This window comes from Cygnus atratus, chromosome 22 (genome assembly GCF_013377495.2).
Source record: "Cygnus atratus isolate AKBS03 ecotype Queensland, Australia chromosome 22, CAtr_DNAZoo_HiC_assembly, whole genome shotgun sequence".
NCBI classification, from domain to species: Eukaryota; Metazoa; Chordata; class Aves; order Anseriformes; family Anatidae; genus Cygnus; species Cygnus atratus.
Genome location: NC_066383.1, coordinates 7646889 through 7666954, shown reverse-complemented (window position 1 = coordinate 7666954; position 20066 = coordinate 7646889). Strand labels below are relative to the sequence as shown.

The 20066-nt window shown below is 49.9% G+C and overlaps 4 protein-coding genes across 16 annotated transcripts in view; 1 reads left to right on the top strand and 3 right to left on the bottom strand.

The window, feature by feature from the left end:
* Window positions 1–101: 101 nt before the first annotated feature.
* Window positions 102–4450, top strand: IFT46 (intraflagellar transport 46). The gene is made up of 10 exons (XM_035555971.2): window positions 102–356; window positions 435–556; window positions 851–925; window positions 1034–1127; window positions 1572–1700; window positions 2151–2272; window positions 2853–2919; window positions 3202–3262; window positions 3582–3667; window positions 4117–4450. The coding sequence occupies exons 1-10, from the start codon at window positions 117–119 to the stop codon at window positions 4210–4212; spliced, it is 1092 nt and encodes a 363-aa protein (XP_035411864.1). The 5' UTR covers window positions 102–116; the 3' UTR covers window positions 4213–4450.
* Window positions 4451–4560: 110 nt separating this feature from the next.
* On the bottom strand, window positions 4561–8081 carry TMEM25 (transmembrane protein 25). 12 transcript variants are annotated; one of them, XR_004780180.2, is made up of 9 exons: window positions 7803–8057; window positions 7433–7720; window positions 6878–7168; window positions 6674–6805; window positions 6530–6560; window positions 6145–6398; window positions 5768–6054; window positions 4748–4804; window positions 4561–4671 (listed from the first exon to the last, which is right to left on the bottom strand). XR_004780180.2 is itself a non-coding variant. In XM_035555966.1 (8 exons), the coding sequence occupies exons 1-8, from the start codon at window positions 7879–7881 to the stop codon at window positions 5981–5983; spliced, it is 1077 nt and encodes a 358-aa protein (XP_035411859.1). In that variant the 5' UTR covers window positions 7882–8063; the 3' UTR covers window positions 4936–5980. The 12 variants fall into 12 exon arrangements, 7 of the variants coding, with proteins under 7 accessions (XP_035411859.1, XP_050571054.1, XP_035411862.1 ...); XR_004780182.2 differs by lacking the exons at window positions 4561–4671; window positions 4748–4804 and adding an exon at window positions 4936–5645 and having other exon boundaries at window positions 6145–6225; window positions 6298–6398; XR_004780183.2 differs by lacking the exons at window positions 4561–4671; window positions 4748–4804 and adding an exon at window positions 4936–5645 and having other exon boundaries at window positions 6145–6225; window positions 6298–6395.
* A 263-nt stretch (window positions 8082–8344) lies between these two features.
* Window positions 8345–9603, bottom strand: TTC36 (tetratricopeptide repeat domain 36). 2 transcript variants are annotated; one of them, XM_035555814.1, is made up of 3 exons: window positions 9454–9603; window positions 8939–9127; window positions 8345–8831 (listed from the first exon to the last, which is right to left on the bottom strand). In XM_035555814.1, the coding sequence occupies exons 1-3, from the start codon at window positions 9557–9559 to the stop codon at window positions 8563–8565; spliced, it is 564 nt and encodes a 187-aa protein (XP_035411707.1). In that variant the 5' UTR covers window positions 9560–9603; the 3' UTR covers window positions 8345–8562. The 2 variants fall into 2 exon arrangements, with proteins under 2 accessions (XP_035411707.1, XP_035411705.1); XM_035555812.1 differs by having other exon boundaries at window positions 8356–8858; window positions 9454–9582.
* A 712-nt stretch (window positions 9604–10315) lies between these two features.
* Window positions 10316–20066, bottom strand: part of KMT2A (lysine methyltransferase 2A) — a 50857-nt gene continuing 41106 nt past the window's right edge. Inside the window, exons 30-36 of the mRNA XM_035555955.2 lie at window positions 19123–19293; window positions 18423–18497; window positions 17928–18102; window positions 17417–17524; window positions 16827–16910; window positions 16324–16453; window positions 10316–15326 (exon numbers count right to left, since the gene is read on the bottom strand). Coding sequence (XP_035411848.1) covers window positions 15051–15326; window positions 16324–16453; window positions 16827–16910; window positions 17417–17524; window positions 17928–18102; window positions 18423–18497; window positions 19123–19293 — 1019 coding nt within the window. The 3' untranslated portion in view covers window positions 10316–15050. The remainder of the gene's footprint in view (window positions 15327–16323; window positions 16454–16826; window positions 16911–17416; window positions 17525–17927; window positions 18103–18422; window positions 18498–19122; window positions 19294–20066) is intronic.

The following is a 20066-nucleotide window of genomic DNA, read 5'->3' as shown; positions in this document are numbered from 1 at the left end:
GCTGCGGGCGGCCGCCTGCGGGTCCCGCCGCGGCCTGCAGGGGGCGGCGCGGGGCGGCGGGGCCGCTCTAGGCGGCCAGCGGCGAGCGAGGCGGGCGCCCGCGGGAGCCGGTCGCCATGGCGACGGCGGGGGGCGCCCCGTCGGGGCAGCGGGCGCCGGAGGAGAGCGGGGCCGGGCCGCGCCCCGCCGCCCGGCACCGGCTGCTGGAGAACCAGCCGTACGACGAGAGCCTGGACCTGCCCCAGGCCGACGAGCCGGGCGGCGCGGCGGGGAGCGCGAGCCCCCCGCGGGGCTCCCGCCGGCCGGGGCTGCCCCGCTCGGCCGGCGGCGCCCAGGACAGCGGCGGAGGCGGCGAGGTAGGCGCGGGGCCGGGCGGGCGGGGGCGGCCCGGGGGAGCCCCGTCCCGGTAAGGCCCCGTCCCTCCGGCCCTGCAGGACGCGGCGGCCCGGCCCGCCTTCCCCGCCGCCCTCAGCGAGGACGACGACGAGGACTCGGAGGACTCCTCCGGCAGCGACTCGGAGGACGACTCGGAGGAGCACGGAGCCCCGGCGGACGGGTGAGCGCGGAGGGCAGCCGGGCGGGTGCCGCGGGCTGCTCACGGCCCCGAGCAAGGTACGGCCGCGGTCCTACCTGTCAGCACGGCGCCCTCCTCTCTGTGCGCACACAAAGGGCCTAAGAAAAAAAATCCAGCGTGCCGAGCTGCAGTTATGGAGGGGGGCTCCCCGGGTAACACACGGACGGCGTTTTGCTGTAGAAGCAAAAGGCACAGCTGAGAGGAGCCCCACGACGCCTGCTTGTAGAAAAACTAAGACAAATTAACCTTTGTCTAAATTTCTCTTCCTCGCGTTAGTGACTACAATCTAGCCGATTATGACTACCTGCCAGTATCTCCTGAAATTAAAGAACTCTTTGAATACATAAGGAGGTGAGTTGAAGGAATTTTAGCCAGCTCTTGGCTCTCCTTTGTGTCAAGGATAAGTGTGGTAGGAAATATTAGTCGCCCACTGTGTAATGCTTTTTTTTTTTCCTTCAGGTACACTCCAAAAACAATAGAGATTGAGCACAAACTGCAGCCTTTTATTCCAGACTTTATTCCTGCTGTTGGAGACATTGATGCATTCCTAAAGGTACAATATTTTCAGCTACCTCCTGCCACACTGGCTGAAACAGAAGGTGACAGCGGTGTGAGACTGGCAGGCTGTACAGCCAAGAGCTCAGCCATATCATCCTTGCAGCAGAGAGGTATCCTTGCCCTGCACTGCAGGACATACTGTTATAGACACCTAGGAGATTACACTTGGTGACACTGGGAACTGGTTGGTCACTTTGGTGACCTCCCACATAGTATATATGTAATTTAAGGTGAGAGCTGCCTTCTTCTTTGTCCAACACGTTGTACATTTCAGGTACCACTGTGCCAACAATTCCTATATTCTGTTCTGTCAGAGCAGCATGCCTACCAATTCCTTTTAGGGTCTGAATTTCAAACTACGGGGAGGGTCTTTACAAAATAGCTCCAGCATCCCCTACTCTGGACTCCCATAGAGAATATATTCTGTGTTTACCTGTAGGTCCCACGTCCAGATGGCAAGCCTGATAACCTCGGCTTACTGGTCCTAGATGAGCCATCAACGAAGCAGTCAGATCCCACAGTGCTTTCTCTTTGGCTAACGGAGAATTCCAAACAGCACAACATCACAGTGAGTCATGGAGAGAGGGGGGATGTTTACTGTTCACTGGCTAGGGCAAAATCGTTGTGCTTTAATCTTACTTTTGTCTCTCTGTGACTATAGCATTGCAGCACAAATTATAACTTGGCTTTAAAAGCAGAAAAAAAAAATAACCCATTATTACCTATAGCTTTAAACTAAAGTGTATCTAAGCATTGCTTAAGGCAAGTTTCAGTACAGACTTTGGATCTCTGTTTCGTTCAGGTGGAGCTGTAACATATATATATTTTTCTTTGGGTTGTCACTACCTGGTTTTACTCAGTGTTTTGTTTCCCAGTTGCTCTTCTGTCTGCAGAAATCAGTTGGTATAGTACAACTAGGAAAGAGAAGACGTGGTTAATCAGGGGCAAACACAGGGTTTGCAAAAAAAAAAACAAAAAACCCCACAAAGTACTTCCAGGTTTATATTTTTGTTTCTAGCAGCAGATAAAAGTGAAGAGTGTGGAAAATGCAGAAAAGAACCCCAAAGCCATTGACAGCTGGATTGAAAGTATCAGCGAACTACACCGCTGCAAACCTCCGGCCACTGTCCACTATACCCGGTGAGCCATTTTATCAGCAGACCTTCAGGTCAGTGGGAGGCTGGTGGCAAAATCAAAGGGTACTGAGCAGAACTATTGAGATGTCTCTAAGAGGGAGAAGATCTGGTGAATTTCAGGGTAGTCATACCATGCACGTCTGCAGGACACTCACTTTCCTTCTCTGTACTTCTCTTTCCCTACGTAGCAGAGAAACTTCAAGTAGCTTAACAGCTATCATGCACCACTTTCAATTCCTTGCAAGCAGTGACTCTGTAAAAGGAGAAATTCTGGACAAGTCAGAGGAGGCAAGACTTACTCTTACCAAGTACTGATTTGGGTCTCTGCTGCTGTGGCACCCCCTTCTGCCCAGACTCCCAGTTCAGAACAGCCCAGTCACTCTAAAGGAAGCAGTGTTTCCAGCATCTTCCTTCAGCCATAGTGCTAAGCACAAATTCTAAGCTTAATCTTGTTTTAATAAAAATGTCCAAACTGACACTGCAGATGGAGTCTGTCTCATTCAGAGCAATCTGGCAGTAGGAAGCCATTTCAGTTTCTTGCATGTAATCTTAATTTTCTGTGTTTTTTTTTCCTTCCCTTGCAGGCCCATGCCTGACATAGAGACCCTCATGCAGGAGTGGTCACCAGAATTTGAGGCGCTCTTGGGAAAGGTATGATATACAAGTGCTAGGTAGTTAGCTCAGGGCATGGCATTAGAAATGATCTAACTTGAAACCTGGGTTTCTCTTCTACTTTGACCACATTGACTTCATCCTTCTCGATTGAGGTTAGCTCTTTACTTAACATTTCTCTCTTAACAGAAGACAGGTGAGCAGCCTAACGCCTGAATGTCTAGCTGCTGCCCAGATAGCCTCTGTGCTTGGTCCAAGATTAGCACATGCTCTCAGTCCCTTGCTATTTGAGAACAGAACTAACACCCTCTTCTATTCCAGGTGGGCCTCCCAACTGCAGAGATGAACTGTGACCTGGCTGAATATGTTGACATGATATGTGGTAAGCAGAGGAGGTCTCTTTCTTAGCCTCACTTAAAGGCATCTGATTATTCCTAGCACAGGAACTGCCAACAAATTGAAACATTCAACTTTGACAGACACAGAGGTAACAACATTATCTTAGGCTGGTCCAAAGAGGATGGTCTGTCTGTCTGTTAACTCATTCTTCTTATTATTCCATGAGCTTGGGTTTTGTCTGCTCTGCTCAGCTAGCTGATGAGAGTGAGCAGTTAACTCTCTTCTCTTCCAAGAGCCTAGGTAGCATTCTGTGCAGGGTGGTGTAGTCTGTTTGCTCTCATGCACTTCTGCTCTTCTTTTAGCCATTCTGGACATCCCTGTGTACAAGAGTCGGATCCAGCCTCTGCATGTACTTTTCTTGCTCTACTCGGAGTTCAAGAACTCACAAGTAAGCAACCCCAGACAGGCACTGGTCACTCAGCTGGAAGCATTACAAAGCTTGTGTCCTTAAATTTGGCCTTGCTGGTACGTGTTTGTAAAGAGCTAGTAGACTATCATAAAAGCGTCCAAAGAGCATTTTCTTAGCTTCTCATTTCCCTAGTATCTCAAAGGCTCAGCACTGATATTGCAGCATTGCACTAGGAGCCTCTGACTTTCTGCAAGCCTGGGATGCAGCATTGTTTAGCAATCCAGCATAAGTCCAGATGCTTTTTCCCACTGAAGTCATGGTGACTGTGCTGAGCACAGACAGCATGGTTAGCGCAGGGCTTGCGTGAGGCTCTAGCTCGCTGCTGGGCACACAGCTCATATGGTGCTAAAGTGGCTCGTGTTTTCAGGTACACATGCACTCTAATTAATGAGTCTCATCTTTGCACTAATGCATTCTTTCTCCTGCAGCATTTCAAGCCTATGGCTGAAGGGAAGAATGCTAGGAGCTCTCTATCCAACACACCTTCACAAGCAGCAGAAGTGGAAGTATTAAGCTTTACTTGAAGCTTTGCATTAAACCTTCATCTCTTGGATCAAGATCTGCTGCTGGACATAGAGTTTTGACCAAAGGAACCTGTGAAGCAACACAACATTTCAGAAGCCTCCCTTATTTTATAGATACTGCAGAGCTGTTCTGCATTCCTAGAGTAGATTTTTAGTCTTCACATTTATAGCAGATGCTAATACCTCCATTTTGACTTGTCTCCAGGGCGTACGGCATTAAAATCTTTCCAATGACAAACTGTATGTGCCACTGATGTTGCAGAACTGAGGCTTGCAGAGTGTACACTGCAGCGTGTAGGAATAAATTCCATGCTCTGACACAAAACTTAGCTCTACCCGGTGCGTTCCAAGGTCTGATGCGCTCTGGGGGTCTTGAGTCTCCTCTTCCCTTTATTAGAGCCACTTTTTCTGTTCTCCATGCCCTTTGCTGCTGCCAGCAGTGTCACTGCTTCCTTTCTGCTGCTTGTGCAGAAGGAATTGATGAAAACCAGAGGACCCCATGAGTGGGGGGGGGGGGGGGGGGCTCTTTGCTTACCTCTCACTGCGGGCAGATGATGGCAGGGGGTGAAACAGGGTGTGTTTGCCATGGACCCTAGGTGGGTAACAAGCTGATGAGGTCAGAACATAAAAATTTAGAGGAGTTTGTACAACTGTTGCTCCCGCTGGCTGTTTTAGTGGAGTTCAGCAAAGAGAAAGGAGAAATAACCAGTGCAGCACCACACAGACACTTAAGTTCAGTTTATTGCTGTTGGGATGACTCCTCTCAGCCCCTGCCATGCTGGCTGCCCTCACCTGTCCCCGATCCAGCAGGGATGGACAGGTTTGTAAAGCAAGCAGGCTGTGAGTCTGCTAAATGAAGGCCAGTGCTTGGTGTTACTCGGGGAGGAATCACAGCACTAGCAGCCTGACAGAATCTGTCTATAAAAAGCTTTGATGCATTTTGATTATAACAGTTATGTAAAAACATGCCATTCCCAAAGGCATTTCCCTTTGCAGGGAGCCACATCAGCTCCTCCTGGGTCAGAGCCTGGAGGACAGGTCCTGCTGCAGCATTTCCTGGCCTGGTGACACACAGGGAGCCCTCATGGTTCTCCTGTCTCATCGCCATGTTTCTTCCAGAGCAGTGGCACTGTGGGGCAGGAACACCCTGTGTGCAGCTAGCATTTCCAGGCCGTCCTGCTCTTTGGTGCCTTTTCCTGGCCCAGCCCCCAGGAAGGGGGAGTGTCCCCTGCCTCAGGTGACATCTACCAGCTGACAGTGCGCCCAGCCCATGCCTGTTGTCCCAAGGTGGCACCTGATACTTAGCATGTTGAGGCTGAGGTTTGCTGGGCAACGAAGCCTCAACAGTAGGCAAAACACTTGACACTGGAAGTCAGGTCTCTGTCAATAGCCAGAAAATTCAGGATCTGGTATTTGAAGGAGTCCTCAAAGGTCTGAGGGAAGTCAAACATCCCAGGCTCAATGGGACTGAGCTCTGCAGGGACCCTTCTGTGCCCACTGCCCTCACCCTCGGACTGTTCCCCACCGTGGCACTTGCTCCCCGGCCCAGTCTCACCAGTGCTAGTCTGCATGGTGGGTCCTCCATGAGCGCTGAAGAAGACGGGCAACTTCCAGAAGACGAGCGAGGCAGACGGGGTGGTTTCAAAGGATTGTGGTATTGCTCTTTCCCCCCTGAAGCACAGGCACCGATCACAGGGGGAGCTGGGTGCTTGCTGGGGTCCTGGGGAGGCTCTGGGGGAAGAGCAGCCCGTTGGCACCGTGATGCATCTCACAGCCAGATCTCATCGCTGCTCATACTGGGAACTTTGTAGATGCGCCCAGCCATTGGGAATGGGACCAAACCTGCAGGACAGAAAGAGCTCATTGCCACCACCTTCCAGGACAGACGCAGAGGCCAGTGTCTCTGCAGCATAGCTTTCTTGGACTGCTCACCCGTCTGTACTCCCTCACTGAGGACAAGGGTGTTCTGCAGGGTCCGCTGCCCTCCCTTGGCTTCCACATCCCCAGGGGTGGCTGTGGGAAAGGAAAGGGGACAGAGCAGGAGCTTCTCAGCCCACATGGGAGCAATGTGCCTCGGTGCTTTACCTCTGTGCTCCTGTGTGAGCTCTCCGAGTCGCAGGTCAGGCGGCAGGGACCTGTTCTCCCGGGGCAGGCACGTGCTTGGGGTCTGCAGGTGCTCGGCCCTGCTGTGATGAGGGTGCTGGCTGAGCAGGCTGTGGCACGATTCCCACACAACACTCACTCCCACCCAGCGCAGGGGATGCTGTTAAATAAGGCACTTCTTGCTCCAAGGGGAGGCAGGGAAACCACGGCTTACCTGGGAGGAACCGATGCAGATCCAGGGAGTCCTGTGGGAGGGAGGGTGTCAGGGAGCGGCCATGTCCAGGGGCCCTGGACCCAGCGGGGGCTGAGCTGCAGGCCCATGTGCCTGCCCCAGGGCTCCCTCCTGCTTGGCTCTTACCTGGTACTGGCTTGGCTCGGCGGCACGCCAGGCAGGCAGCAAGGGAGCCCAAGCCAAGCAGGGCACTCAGGGCCAGGGCTGAGCCCACAGCAACGCCCAGGAAGGGCAGCTCCACATGGGCATCCAGCAAACCTGTGTGAGCAGCGTAGCTCCCTCAGTACCCTGGGTACCCTGGGCTTTGGCACCTACCCCTGTGGCACCTACCTGGAGGCAGGAGGGAGGTAGTGGTGATGCCCAGGCTGTTGGCAGCACTGACTGAGAGATTGGTGGCTGCTCTGCCAAGGTGCACATGGAGAGAGTGGTTGGCCAGTCCGGGGTAGTGCTTGGTGTCCAGGAGAAGGAATTCGGATGCATTGGCCACTATGCGCCCATCCTGGTCCACCCAGGTGATGCTAGCAGGCGGGTTGGCTTGCACCAGCACAAAGAGCACCAGGAGGAGCCCAGCGTCATCGACCTCCTCGTAGCGGGCATCTGCACGCAGGATCTCTGGCTTATCTGGGCAGCAAACACAGGCAGTGAGACAGGAGGGAGGTACAGGGGACAGCTGAGGCAGGGAGGCAGCACAGTCAGCAACAGGATTTGCTGCTCAGAAGGCGCTAGGAGCACTCAGCTGTTGTTGCACAGCACTAATGAGATGCTCCCCTGCTACTGCTGTGACAGATCCATGTCCTGCTCTGGCTCCAGCCAGGCAGCAGCCCTGTGCACACTCCCTGTGCCTCCAGCCAGGGGTGCCAGCAGGGCCGGTGCCGCAGGCCTTACACTGCACATCGAGGAGGACGGATGCATTGGCAGTGTCACTGGAGGCTGGGTCAGTCACGGAGCAGTTGAGCTCGCGATCCGTGCGCCGGGCAGTGATGGTGAGAGTGCTGCTGGCTGTGCCCGCTGCTGAGCAGTTTGCCTCCTGTCTCCGGCCATCGAGGTACCAGGTGAGCACGGAGCCAGGGGCTGCCTGTGGGGCCCGGCAGATGAAGGCTCGCCTCTCCTTCTCCCGCAGCGTGCACGAGGCCAGCGGCCGCCCGTCAATGGTGGGGCCCGGCTCCCTCAGCCCTGCCGGAGGGCCAGAGCACGTCAGAGCTGCGGGGGGGGGTCCCCCCACCCAGGGCTGTGCCAGACCCCGCCAGGGCCTCACCTGCCAGGCAGAGCACCGGGAAGCCGAGCAGCAGCAGCGGGGCGAGAGCAGCCCCCGGGCAGCCCCTGAGGCTCCCCATCGCAGCCGGCCAGGCTCAGCGCTAGGGGAGAGGCAGGTGGAGCAGCGACATGGGCACATCCCTGCGCCGGGCCCCTGTCAGCCGGGCGTGCAGTGTGGCCGGAGGATGCAACCAGGCCGCACCTACCTGGAGCTCTGCCGCTGCGCCCTGCCCGTCCTGCAGCGCGGCGCCGCATGGGGCCTGGGCACGCAGGCGCAGTCCCGGCCCTGAGCATCCCTGCCTCAGCTGTGCAGCTGCGCCTCTGAGCAGGGCCAGCCCCGTGCAGCCGCTACAGCTGCAGGGTCACAGCTGCTGTACCACAGCTGCAGCGCACAGGGGAGCACTGGGAGGAGCAGGGGACAGGCACCCCCGCGCCCCCACCTCCTCGCTTTGAGAGGGGCTCAGCCCCCTTGGCCCAGCCTCATGCTGAGCTGCCCAGGGCAGCGGGGCTGGATGTTACGCCGCAACCACCGACAACGCCACAGCCAGAGCCCTCCTGGGCAGACAGGGAGGTTTTATTTGGGGTGGAACAGAGCTGAGACAAAACCAAGGGGCAGAAAGCTTTCCACAGGGTGGCCCTGGATCATACGGGCTGTGTGCTGCTGCCTCCACCAGGCTTCAAACCTCCTGAGGCCTCAAAGGCAGCCCTGCCCCTGGCTACTGGCCAGGATGAATGGGAGGGGGGCTCCGGCGGCTGCAGCCTCAGTTGCTGCTGGCATTGTTGGGGTTGCGCAGCCGCCCCAGCATCTCACAGAGCATCTGGTTGCAGAGTGCTGAGTAGGGGTTCAGCAGCACCAGCTGCTGCCGTGCAAATGCGCTGCCCAGGCGTGCTGCACGCTCAAAGTCGCGCCGGGCGTCCTCATCACGGGCCTGCAGCTGGTGGATCAGCCCCCGCTGCACGAAGCTCTGGCAGGCGGCACGGCCACAGCCCCTGCCCAGGTGGATGGCGGTGTCCAAGTCCCGCAGCGCACCTGGACAGGGCAAAAGGTGGCGGGGAGCTGGGGTAGTCTGGGGAAGTGGCCAGGACCCCGGTGCTTTGCCCCACTGCAGGGCTGCCGCCTGGTCCCGTAATCCTTACCTGCCACATCCCCCTTGAGGCGCAGGGCCTGGGCCCGGTTGTTGTATCCCGAGGCGCGCCCAGGGAGCAGGCGGATGGCCTCGTTGAACCGTTCCAGGGCGGTGCTCACATCTCCAGATTCAGCAGCAGAAACCCCCTGCAACTCCAGGTCCTGGACCTGCTCCAGCAGCTCGGGCGCAAAGGTCTCCTCTGTGTCAAAGGCAGCATCCCTCGTCCTGTGCTCCACAGATGTGCCCAGCGGGCAGGCGCCAGCACCAGTTGTGGGCACCTGGCTCTGGGTCCCTGCATACCTGCGCCCTGCTTGGTGCAGTCCCAGCACCAGCCCCAGGACCTCCCCTCCACCCCCAGGTACCCGTCCCAGCCCCCTGAGTCTGGCCCCAGGGAGGCAGAGCGGACCCCAAGCCACCCCTGGGCGGTGGCCCAGGAGGAGGGAGAGGGGCTGCTCCCAGCAGCACAGCCTCCTCCCCTGCCCATGGGAAACAACCAGCAGGAACCTGAAGCTGCATCTGCCTCACCTTCCTCCTGGATGTCCTCCTCCTCATCCAGTCCAGGGATGTCCCCAAACGGAGTGCTGGGGTTGAAAATGGTCTGCAGGATGGCTCTGTCATTTGCGGTGGCCATGGTGCTGTGTGCGCAGTGCCCGCAGCAAAGCCCCAGCAGGTCTGGAGGACAGCTGCTGGCAGGTTAATGTTCACCCCACTGGCACCGCTCACCCATCCCCATCCTATCCCAGCCCAGCCACTGAGCTCCTCCACCCCCCGACCCAGCCAATTCCCACAGGCCCAGCTGGAGGACCCACAAATACCCAAGGTGACCCGTGCACAGCAACCACAGCACACCAGACGGAGCCAAGCACGTCTCCACCAAAAAAACACCGTGGCGTGGGAGCAAAAGGGAAGCAGAGTGGCTCTGCAGCCAGAAGCCACCAATGCTCACCAACTTGAGCCCTTGCTGCGTGCCTTTGGGCTTCCCACGGGCACCCGGTGCCGTCCTGTCCACCAGCGGCGCTGCCAGGCCCAGCAGGTTGCAGCTCCAGCCCTGAGCCACGTGGCACTGCCCCCGGAGCACTGGCCACGCTCAGCGCTGCTGCCAGCACTGCTGCAGCTCCACAGAGACACTCATTCTCCCATCCCCATCCTCCTCAGCGCCGCCACGGGCGGCATTTTGCACCCGCTCCTGACCCTGGCCGCGGTGTGGGCCAAGGGCAGTGGTCAAGCAGCCGGGGCAGCGCAGCTCTTCCTGCAGAGCACAAAGCACCTTCATGCAGCAGCACGCAGGCAGAGCGCCGAAGTGCGTGTGGGACGAGAAATACGATCATTTAAACAGGAAAACCAGCTTCCCGACTCAGGAATAAACCAAGAGCAACCCTCTGCAGCAATAAACTTGACATGTTTATTAATTAAACTATCACTTAAATAAAAAAAAGTGCATAGAAAATAAACATGTTTAAAAACTCCTTTGTTTTTTTTTGTTTTGTTTTTACAACTATGTACACTTTTTATTTTTACATTCAGTCTTTTGCAGAGCTTTCAGCATTTTTTTTAAACTATTAAAGTATTTCCTTCTTCCCTGTGACAGGGAGTTAACACTGATGTACTTTAGACACGTTTCCTCTTTTTTTTTTTAAAAAAAAAAAACAACAGAAGCTTGGAAGAACACAAGAAAAAAAAAGATTTGTTATACATGATAAGTTGCCAAGAAGTGTATTTCTAGAACATAACCTTGCCTTTGCAGAGTTTTTTTTTTTTTTTCTTTTTTGAAACAATTATTCACCTACCTGTATTTACTAAAGAGACTGTTAAGTTCAATAAAAGAAACACCACAAGTATAGTTCTTGGTTGATAGACAAAGCTACTGTACCTTGTTAAAAAGATACCAGGAAAGCACAGAGCACATTTTTCCCTATATGCAGGTGGTACCCCAACATTCATAACCAAAAAGAGAGGAAAAAAGGAAAAAACCAAGTTGTACAAGTACTGACTGGTAACAATAAAGGTCAGGGAAGCCCTCGAGCTGCCCGTTCCCAGGCTCCCTCTCATTTTCCAGCTCTCAGAGCCAAGCGCGCTCGCTGCCTGGCACCAATGAGGCTGCCGTCCGCCTGGAAATGTGCAGCCTGATTTCTTCCCGCCTCCGTTAGCAACTGTAACACAATCCTTATCTATAGTGTTAAGAGAATTAAAAGCCATGGACCGATACTGAACTAGGCTTCATTACACGGTGCATTACTATATTAGTTCCTATATATATTGTATTTATAGTTATAAAAAAAACTTGCAAGTGTTGGATGTGGACCAGTAGTATGGGTTTGAATGGCATGATTCTGCACAAAGACCATCTCACTGAAGAACCTGGTATTGCTTTGAAATGAAAGAAAAACGATAAACAAAAAGATACCCAGCCCTTTGCAATGACCCGCTTTTCCTTTAAAAAAACTGGTTTGTACAAATAAAAATAAACGCCCTAAGGTTCCATTTTTTAGTATTTTCAGATATCATGATCTGTGTCAGTCCTTATAAAATATACATTCATATACTGGGAAGCTGTGCTGTGCTCACCGTTAGCCCAGGCAGAACAGGGTTGAAGGGCACGCAGGCATCTCACAGGTGACAGAACACATACGCACTAGCTGCCAAGGCTTCTCCCTGCCTCACTTCCATTTGCCCAAAAGAGAGAGTCAAACGCCTGTGCTGGATCGCTCTGGCTGTGAGTGGGACAGGAGCGTGGGCGCCCTGGCCCAGCCCCTGGCAGCACAGCTCAGCTTCTCTGGGTACAGACAGTTTCACTGGCCACAGCGGCACCTGCCGAGGCAGCCGCCACAGGTATAGCAGCAAAGCAAACAGCGAGCGAGGTCCCCACCGGGCCCGTCTGCTCGACCAGTCCTTGCAGGAGGAGACTCCTGGTGCTTGGCTCCGGGGGCACTCCCGCGGCTTTCCCTCAGGTTTCCTAGCCACCTGGCCCAGCGGGTCTTCCCTACGGGGGTGGCTTTGGGCAGCATTTCCCAGTCAGGACTCCCTCCTGCTCAGCACCTGCCCTCCGGGCCCCGCACTGCACTGACGCTTGGCAGACGAGAAGGGAGCTGCCGGCAGGGGATGACATGCCCCCTCTTTAAGAGGGAGCGGCGCGGGTGAGAGAAACGTGGTTGAGCCGCACACAATTCTCGGGTTTAACCACGGTGAGAGCTGTCCCCCAGCAATGCTGTCAAAACCAAGGAAGAAAAAGGACAAAGAGCAGCTGTGTCTGTGGAGGCAGGGCTGAGATCTGCTCCCAGACGTGCTTTTTGGCCTTCTCAAGGTATGTGCGTTCCCAAACTGTCAGTGCATCAAATCATTTCAGTAACAAATGCAGCTTCAATTTGACTCTTCTTTAAACAGTTATTACCAAATAATAATCACGCAGTGCAACAAAGAAAGGAAACCAGCAGTTCCTGACCCTGTGAGTGCTGTATTTCATTCCCAGGTCAGAGGAAGAGGTCTCGGGGCCCGAAGAGCACGGATAATGGAGTGCAAGCCTGCGAGCGCTGGGGAGTTCGGTCAGTTTGGTCCATTTCCTACAAACTGCTTGTGCAGTTTTGGGGTTGCCTTTCAATTTGGCAGCCCCCAAAACAGCTACTAACCTACCCACAGGGACAGTTTACAAAGGCAAGGGAGCTTCATGGTTTAACTGCTCCAAGGAACAATTGCTCTTGTTTCAAGAGAGACACTGTGGGATCAGGAGCGCACGTGTGGGTGCGTGCCCCAGACCATCCCAGACGGCGGTGAGCCGAGGAGGGCCAGGGCCCTATTGCTTCAACAGATTTCCACAGGACCATGTTTTTGCGTCCAGAGAGTTGTGAATTTACCTAGAGAAGAAAGGTACAGTCTTTCTCCAGGGGAGCTGCTCCAGACAAAGCAGTGATGAGCGGCAGACTGACCTCTAGGACAGGGACAAGACCGGCGGTCAAGTGACCGGAGCAGGACCTGTCCCCTGGGTGCAGTGAGGTGCCCGTGCAGCTGACCTGGGTTGGGGGATGCCCCTCACTGCCCCAGCCCCACGTTCATCCAAACCCCCTCCTTTAGGGACAGCTGATCTGAGTGGACACAGCAGGGTGGGAAATGACGCTTCCCACAGAAATGCTAATTCTGAATGCCAAGCAAAAGAGGTGAAGTTATTAAGGGTCAGTTCTCTCTCTCTCTTTCCTTAAATACACACAGGATACTGGTGTGTGGCAAGGCAGAATCATGCCTCCATGTTCAGATACAGTTCCCATGAGTCAAACTCCTCCTAAGCTGGGCAATTCTTCCTCCTGCCCCTATCTTGACAAGAAAATAAAAGTTTAAGGTCCAGCCAAACCTCCTAGAAACAGTTACTGAAGTCAAAAAGGCAGAACAAGATTAAAAAATAAAAATAAAGTGTACCCCTCTCTCTGGAGAAAGGATCAGACTGTGTCCAGCCAGATATTTCCTATAACCGTCCTATGAAAATAAAAACAATATTAAAAACAGATTCTTTTAAATTAGGATAATACCACTGTTTAAAAAGCCTCGTCATAAGTGCTTTTACCTATGAAGTGCTTCTCATAGAAAAATATACAAAATATATTTACATTTATAAAACCTTAAATACTAAACTGTAAACAGAACAGAGTAAAATCCAATGTCTTAATTTGTTAGGCTTGGGGCTTTTTCTTTCCTTTTTTTTTTTTTTTTTTTTTTTTGAGGCGTGGAGCAGACCCAAAAGGGAGGAGGATTTACATTACTTTAACCAGGACAATAGTGTCTTTTGATTCACTTAAAATAAGCTTGGTTCTTCAGCTACCACAATTTCAACTGTGCCAATTGCTAATTTATTTATTTCCTATGCATTTCTAAGTGCTGCATGGAGTACATGGGGCTGGTTAGTGTTTGGCCTTGCATTTTCAGAGAATTTACACTCCATTTTGGTGCCTCTTCCTGTGCCTTTCATAGAAGATTACGAAACTACATACTGAAGATGGGTCGCGACAGGCATGTGCCTAGAGAAGTCACTTGTTTGTCTCTACGTCACAGGCTGAGCAGAGCAGCTCCCGGGGAAGCGTCCTCAGAAGTCCCTCCTAGTTCTTGCTCTACAGCCACAAGCGGCCAACAGCAGAACGCGCTTCCACCACTGCTTCTCTCCCCTGAAGACGTTTGTCCCTTGGGCCAGCCCCACAGTAGCAGACACACCACTGTACCCAGAGGAGCCTTTCAGACCCTAGGTCAAAGGAGAAAGACAGCCTCTGATGACAGGAACATGGGAAAACACTGCTTCCCTCCCATACTGCAGAGGGAGGGTGCTGCTGAAAGAAAGCATTTGCTCACAAAGATTTACAGCTCTGTAACTAGTTGGCACAAGCCCTTTCTCTGCTAAAGAATGCCAGGAATTCCCCTGCACTCGGGCAGGAATTTCAGAGCGAAACACTATCCAAATCCTTCTCAATTTACTTTCGGCTGCTATATAATGCTCTCCCCCATTCAGTCTTCCTAGATTAAAACAGATAAGCCAGACCCACGGCGCACCAGGCCACCTATGCCACACAGTATACCAACCAACTCACAAATAGTGTTTTGGAGATGCATAGCACAAGGAATCACAGACACGTACAAAGTTCTCAGAGTAGCTGGTTGGTGGGACACAGTTTCTCCCTCTAGGAGAAAAGAGCAGTCACATACTGTGCTTTCAAAACTTATGACACAACAGTCGAATGAAAACAAGAACTCCACATTCACCACCTTGAGCCAAGAGACAACAGAAGGACGGGATCCATGATGACTCCCCTATACCTGGGTCTGTCTACCCTCCCCACTCCCACTCATTAGCCCCATTCTGACAAACAAATTCTGAGGGTTGGGGCAGGAACGACAATAGCAAAAACATAATCACACTGAGGATCTTCTCCAGTCGCCTGTGTCTTTCATAAGGGTAAGTGTGCGCATGCGAGACATGAAGATGTGGACTCTGACAGAGAAACACAGCCGCCAGTTAGGTCCCTGAGCCCAGCTGATCTTCATTCCTGCCTCCATCCTTCCCTCTCCCTTGCGAATGGCAGGGTAGGGATTCACTAGAAGCTTTGGTTCGCCCCAGGCCCTTTAGGGCTCACTTGCAGGTCATGGAAGTTCTAGTTTAAAAACTTCCTGCACTTCTTGGCACCGCAGTTACAGGGCAGTTTGTTGCTGGCGTCTTCAATGGGGAACTTGTAGTCATATGTAAGTTCTTCCCCCCGGTAGATTTTGCGCATGGCGAAGATGACGATGTGTTTTTGGCCATCAATGTTGATGACCCGGGAGTAGCAGTTGGGCTCACAAGAGTGATTGATGAAGCGGGCTGCATTCCCATGCATGGTGGCATCTACCACTTCAGAGTCATCAATGCGGAACATGTAGCAACCAATCCCCTACACACAGAGGACAGAAAGACAGTTAGGCAAGTGAAGTGAAGAGAGAGCTACTCTAACAGACAACTTAGATTATTACAGCGACGTGGCAACCGAAAGTCAAGTCATTAAGAATATCTGCAACCTCTATTCACTTGTCTTCGTAAGCTCATGCTTGAATTATTTCATCCCTACACCCTTTGGATCTGCAACACGAAGATCCCACTGATATTTTTCCCAGTCCAGAGGAGAAAATAAGAAATGATCTAGAGCTCCAGAAAGTATGGGGAACGTCCTAAGAAGTCTGTAAACCCATATCATGATGTTCAAAAGCAACTTTCACATGGCCTACGCTTGTCCTACTTTCCCAGCCACTTCCTGGTTCTCCCAAACTCCTCTCTGTACACAGTAATCTCACCAGTCACATTTAGCAATAATTTCTTTCATCTTATGTACATCACTGCTTTGCACTGAAAACAGTTTTAGGTCACTAATACAAATGCTTTACTCAAAGCATTTGGAAAGTCAAAATATTAAGCAACTCCTCTACTCCATGGCTATGCTTGTTCTGGCTTTATTTAGACAAAATGCTTCTGTCAAGAATGACAAAAAAGGCTTCATGAAACAATTGCAATTTATAGCAGGGAGGTTGTTATATAACAAGGAGGGTTTAATTTAGAGATGACTGATCAGCCTTTTAATTTTGTTTGAGAGCTCCAGTTTATACTGATCTGTGCTATGAACCCTCAAGCTCTGATCTCACCTACACCACTTCTTCCTTTGGCGCTTAGCAGATCTTAAACCGTTTAAACTTATCGACCTCTCTGAACTGCAAAAACCAATTGCTCTTCCTCCCTCTGCCCCCCATACATGAGAAGTTTCTTGTTACAAAGAACTTTAATCCCAAAGCCTGATTAACATCCAAGTTCTCTGTCTGCTATATTTCCTTGGATGACCAAATGGGAAAAGTGGCTTGTTATGCTTTTTAAGAAGTTCTTCAAAAGCCCTCAAAACTCACCTTACTGTCATAGTACTTCTCTCGTTTGTCAGTGAGGATGGAGCGAATGACATTGCCCGAATATTCGATCACCATCTCACCTGCATCAATGTTCCTTTTGCAGAACAGGCCCCGGCCATGGATGGGAGACCTAAAAAAGCAACAGGGTAAGAGAATATTTCAAACAAGTGAAACTTGGAAATGTAGGACTGCAAACACTGCAGAATACAAGTTATTTCATTACAAGGACCACAGCATTATGTCACACTTCTACAACGTAATGCCAATGAGAACACCACTAGATTTCTTCTGTCCACTCCTAAGCAAATGCCTTAGCTATCACCAAGACGAGTCAGCAGGAATAAGTAGTTTGTGCTGATGATTACTTCTTCAAATAAAAACAAACAAACAAAGAAACAAAGATGCTTCTTCCCCTCAATTTTGCACCACGACTTCACAGGTTTTCAGTTTTTACCTTTCTCTGTCCCAGATGTCCATTTGAGAGTACCAGAACAAAACCATACCTGTAAACACCAACTGCCTCCTTGGAGGTCTTCTTCAAGTGTCGGAATCGCATGGGCATTGGCAGATCCATACTAGTTGCCCTCCTAGAACAGAGAGACGCTACTAAGTGATGACATTTATTTGAGAGCCCATGCCATGTATTATCTAGGATAGTTTCCAAGATATAAACATTGTCACTGCAGCCCACTGAGAACACAATCAAAATTAATTCAGTGTAATACACATGTGCACACATACACACTAAATGTAGAGCAGTTCTTACTCTCATATCTTAACTCAAACAAACTCATTGCTAATCAGCAATCCTTTCTTTCAATACAGGTAATTTTCTCCCTTTCCTCATGAAATTCTCATCAGAATGTTTGTCTTACATTAGCAGGGAAACGAAACATCGAAAGGAAGACTGGTCTGATTGGTCACCTTCAGTTGTCAGTTCTCTTGCTATTGTAGGAGTCTCCCCTGTATTTTCTAGGGCTTTGTAGCTGTGAAGTTTTAAATACCACCTCAAAAATCACAACACACAACTAAGCCTACTCTCTTAGTTTTAACACCACAGCATTATTTTCTGCCTTTAAACCCCGCTACATACCGGGCTGATTTCAGTTGTACTTCCTCCTCTTCCTCATCGTTTGGGTTGTATTCTGGTGGCTGTCGGTGTTTAGATGCCAAGAAATTAAACATATCAAATGCAGATTTCCTGCAATTTAATGAGATCAAAGGAATTTTGTGTTACTAACTAAAAATAATCTAAACATTTGGTTGCCACAACAACTTGACATGTTTATTGCTTTACCCCTTCTCCTGTCTGTCCTCTTTCACAGCTTTCTATGCATCAGGATAACGCACAATAGTTTCTGAGAACTATGAATAAAGGCACTAGCCAGGAAAGCTTTGTTAAACAAAGCAACTGACAACAGGATTGCACAGAAAAATGTGCAGACTCACAAGATGCAATATAATTGATTTACATGAGAAAGTTGCTAACATTTCTTTTTAACTGAGAGCAGACAGTGCTCTAGAGACTTGTTGCTTGTGCCCTGACATAGAATTAAACAAGCAAATGGACCATTAACCTTAACAATGACAAAGCTCACACTTGCCTCAGGTGGACTTCGGCCCTAGCAGAGCCATGTGGATTCAGAGGAGGCTCATTGGCCTCCTCTGGTTTATGAAATCTGAACTTGTAGTTGTGGCAGTGCTTTGCTCCATAAAGTTGCTCAATCAGAAACACAACAGTATCATGTATAATCCCCAGCATCCTCAAACCATTCACACCTGGAATATGAAATAGAGCACAACAACAAAAATGAAACAAAAAAAACCCTGACCATGCAGACTAGAAACAGGAGGATACAGCAGCTCATTAAATATAACTTTTTTGCTAGCCTGCAATTTTCACAGAAGCACTGGATTAGCTAGTTCACTCTACATAAGAATTTTAAATCACTTGATTAGGGGAAATTATTCTCCATAAAAACAGTCAGCAGCCGAACTGAAACTCTTCGAACATTGAACCCTAAGATGCTCCCAGAAAGACCTGTTTGTTCTTACACATTCAGAAGCACAGTAAAAATGAACTTGGCACTGGATATTACCTGCAAAAGATAGCTGTTTCAGGCGGGCATTTGAACGGGCTTCTTGAACTTTGTCAGTTAGTGACTTCCAAGCATCTGCAGTTACACAAAAAGACGACAAAGCAGTGAAAGAGTATCCAAAGCACTGGGCACTGAAGACTGCCAAAACAGGTACCTTGCTATGTCTCTATTTTGCCATGTTTTATCAGGTTTCCAGTGAAACAGCCTACTATTAGTAGATTTCTAAGTGCATGTGCAGTATGCTGTTTTCTGACAAAATGTTCACATTTAAATGCGCTAATCAGATAATATGAAATTTGCATTCCATTCATGGACCATAAATTAAGATCTTTGCATCCAATTGCTTCCATCCTCTCCAAAATTCACTGCATCATAAAAGAGAAGTAAGCTTCTTCAGCAATTGGTCTGGAGGATAAGTCTAGATGCCATACTGTCTGATCTACACTGTTGCTTGACAAACTACGGTTCAACACCATTGGTCAATTGATAAAACAAAATGGGACAGTGATATATATCTATATCTATCTATCTATATTTAATAGAATCCAGACATTGCTAGGAACTAGGACTGTTCTAGGGCTGTAGATCAGGAGATTTTTTTTTTAAATGTATAAAAACAAGTAACGGATTCTCAGAAGTCACAATTTTATTTCTAGCAAGGAAAGTTAAAACCAATACAAAAGAAAAGCACAGTTCTTACCTTCAATACTTTCTGCACAGATTTGAAAGCCATCATCACTTGATATCTCAAAAACCAAACCTTTCTTCGGTTTCTTCTCACCAAGACATTCTTTCCTCTTTTGTTCTTGCTGAAGCCAAAACATAAGCGGGGAGCTGAAAGTGCTCTCTTCTTCCTCAATAGCTTTTGAGCCTAGAAAAGACAGAAGCTACTATGAAGATGGAAATTAGGTAGAATGATTTTTCTTTTCCCCACTGGCTGTTGCACAACTGAATAAATTACCTACTTACTGACTTGCCTTTTGACCAGTAAATATGTCTAAGAAGAACCTACAAAGTTCAAATTACAATTTCACTAACGTAAGGACTCATATGTTTACCAAAATTCACATCTTTGTGAAAAGACAAAATTTACATCTTTGTGAATATGTTCATACTGAAGATGCTTAACAACAGATCACATAAGCAGCTTCTAACTGCTTTACAGGAGAACCAAGTTTCCACAAAAGTCATGCTCCACAAAAGCCAATTTGCAGTAATGAAGAAGAGAAGAAAAAATGTTATAAGTGAGAACTACCCATGCTACTGCAATTGTATATGAACGACACTGGACTGTGAAGAGATGAAAGGTAGCAATATACACTTCCAGATTTAGTTTAGAACATCTAGAAAGTGCCTCGGAGCTCTCATATCTAGCAGTCATCCTAAAATGTGCTTTCTAAGAACCAATACTTCAAGAACAGATTTTACTCAAAGGAAAAAATTCTAGATAGTGTTGTAGTAAGAGTGTAAAATCTCAAGTACTGAAATTCCCACAAGCTAAAAGTAGAGACAACTATTTGTACAGATTTTATTTAAAGTGATCAAACCTTTCCTTACTTTAAAGCATGACTAAAAAGAGTATTAGATCCGAGATTTTTTTCTGCAAGAACAAGAGAGACAAATCAAACGACAAAGTAATAATTT

What these genes read in the sequence shown, in the direction of transcription:
- IFT46 (XM_035555971.2), top strand. Translation starts at nt 117, where the DNA reads ATGGCGACGGCGGGGGGCGCCCCGTCGGGGCAGCGGGCGCCGGAGGAG. An exon ending in ACAGCGGCGGAGGCGGCGAG is followed by an intron (nt 357 to 434) that starts GTAGGCGCGGGG and finishes CCGGCCCTGCAG; the next exon opens with GACGCGGCGGCCCGGCCCGC. An exon ending in TTGAGGCGCTCTTGGGAAAG is followed by an intron (nt 2,920 to 3,201) that starts GTATGATATACA and finishes CTTCTATTCCAG; the next exon opens with GTGGGCCTCCCAACTGCAGA.
- TMEM25 (XM_035555962.2), bottom strand. Translation starts at nt 7,881, where the DNA reads ATGGGGAGCCTCAGGGGCTGCCCGGGGGCTGCTCTCGCCCCGCTGCTG. An exon ending in GCTCACACAGGAGCACAGAG is followed by an intron (nt 6,226 to 6,297) that starts GTAAAGCACCGA and finishes CCTTTCCCACAG; the next exon opens with CCACCCCTGGGGATGTGGAA. An exon ending in CAGTGAGGGAGTACAGACGG is followed by an intron (nt 6,055 to 6,144) that starts GTGAGCAGTCCA and finishes TCTGTCCTGCAG; the next exon opens with GTTTGGTCCCATTCCCAATG.
- TTC36 (XM_035555812.1), bottom strand. Translation starts at nt 9,559, where the DNA reads ATGGCCACCGCAAATGACAGAGCCATCCTGCAGACCATTTTCAACCCC. An exon ending in GGAGGACATCCAGGAGGAAG is followed by an intron (nt 9,128 to 9,453) that starts GTGAGGCAGATG and finishes CCTTTGACACAG; the next exon opens with AGGAGACCTTTGCGCCCGAG. An exon ending in CCTCAAGGGGGATGTGGCAG is followed by an intron (nt 8,859 to 8,938) that starts GTAAGGATTACG and finishes AGACTACCCCAG; the next exon opens with CTCCCCGCCACCTTTTGCCC.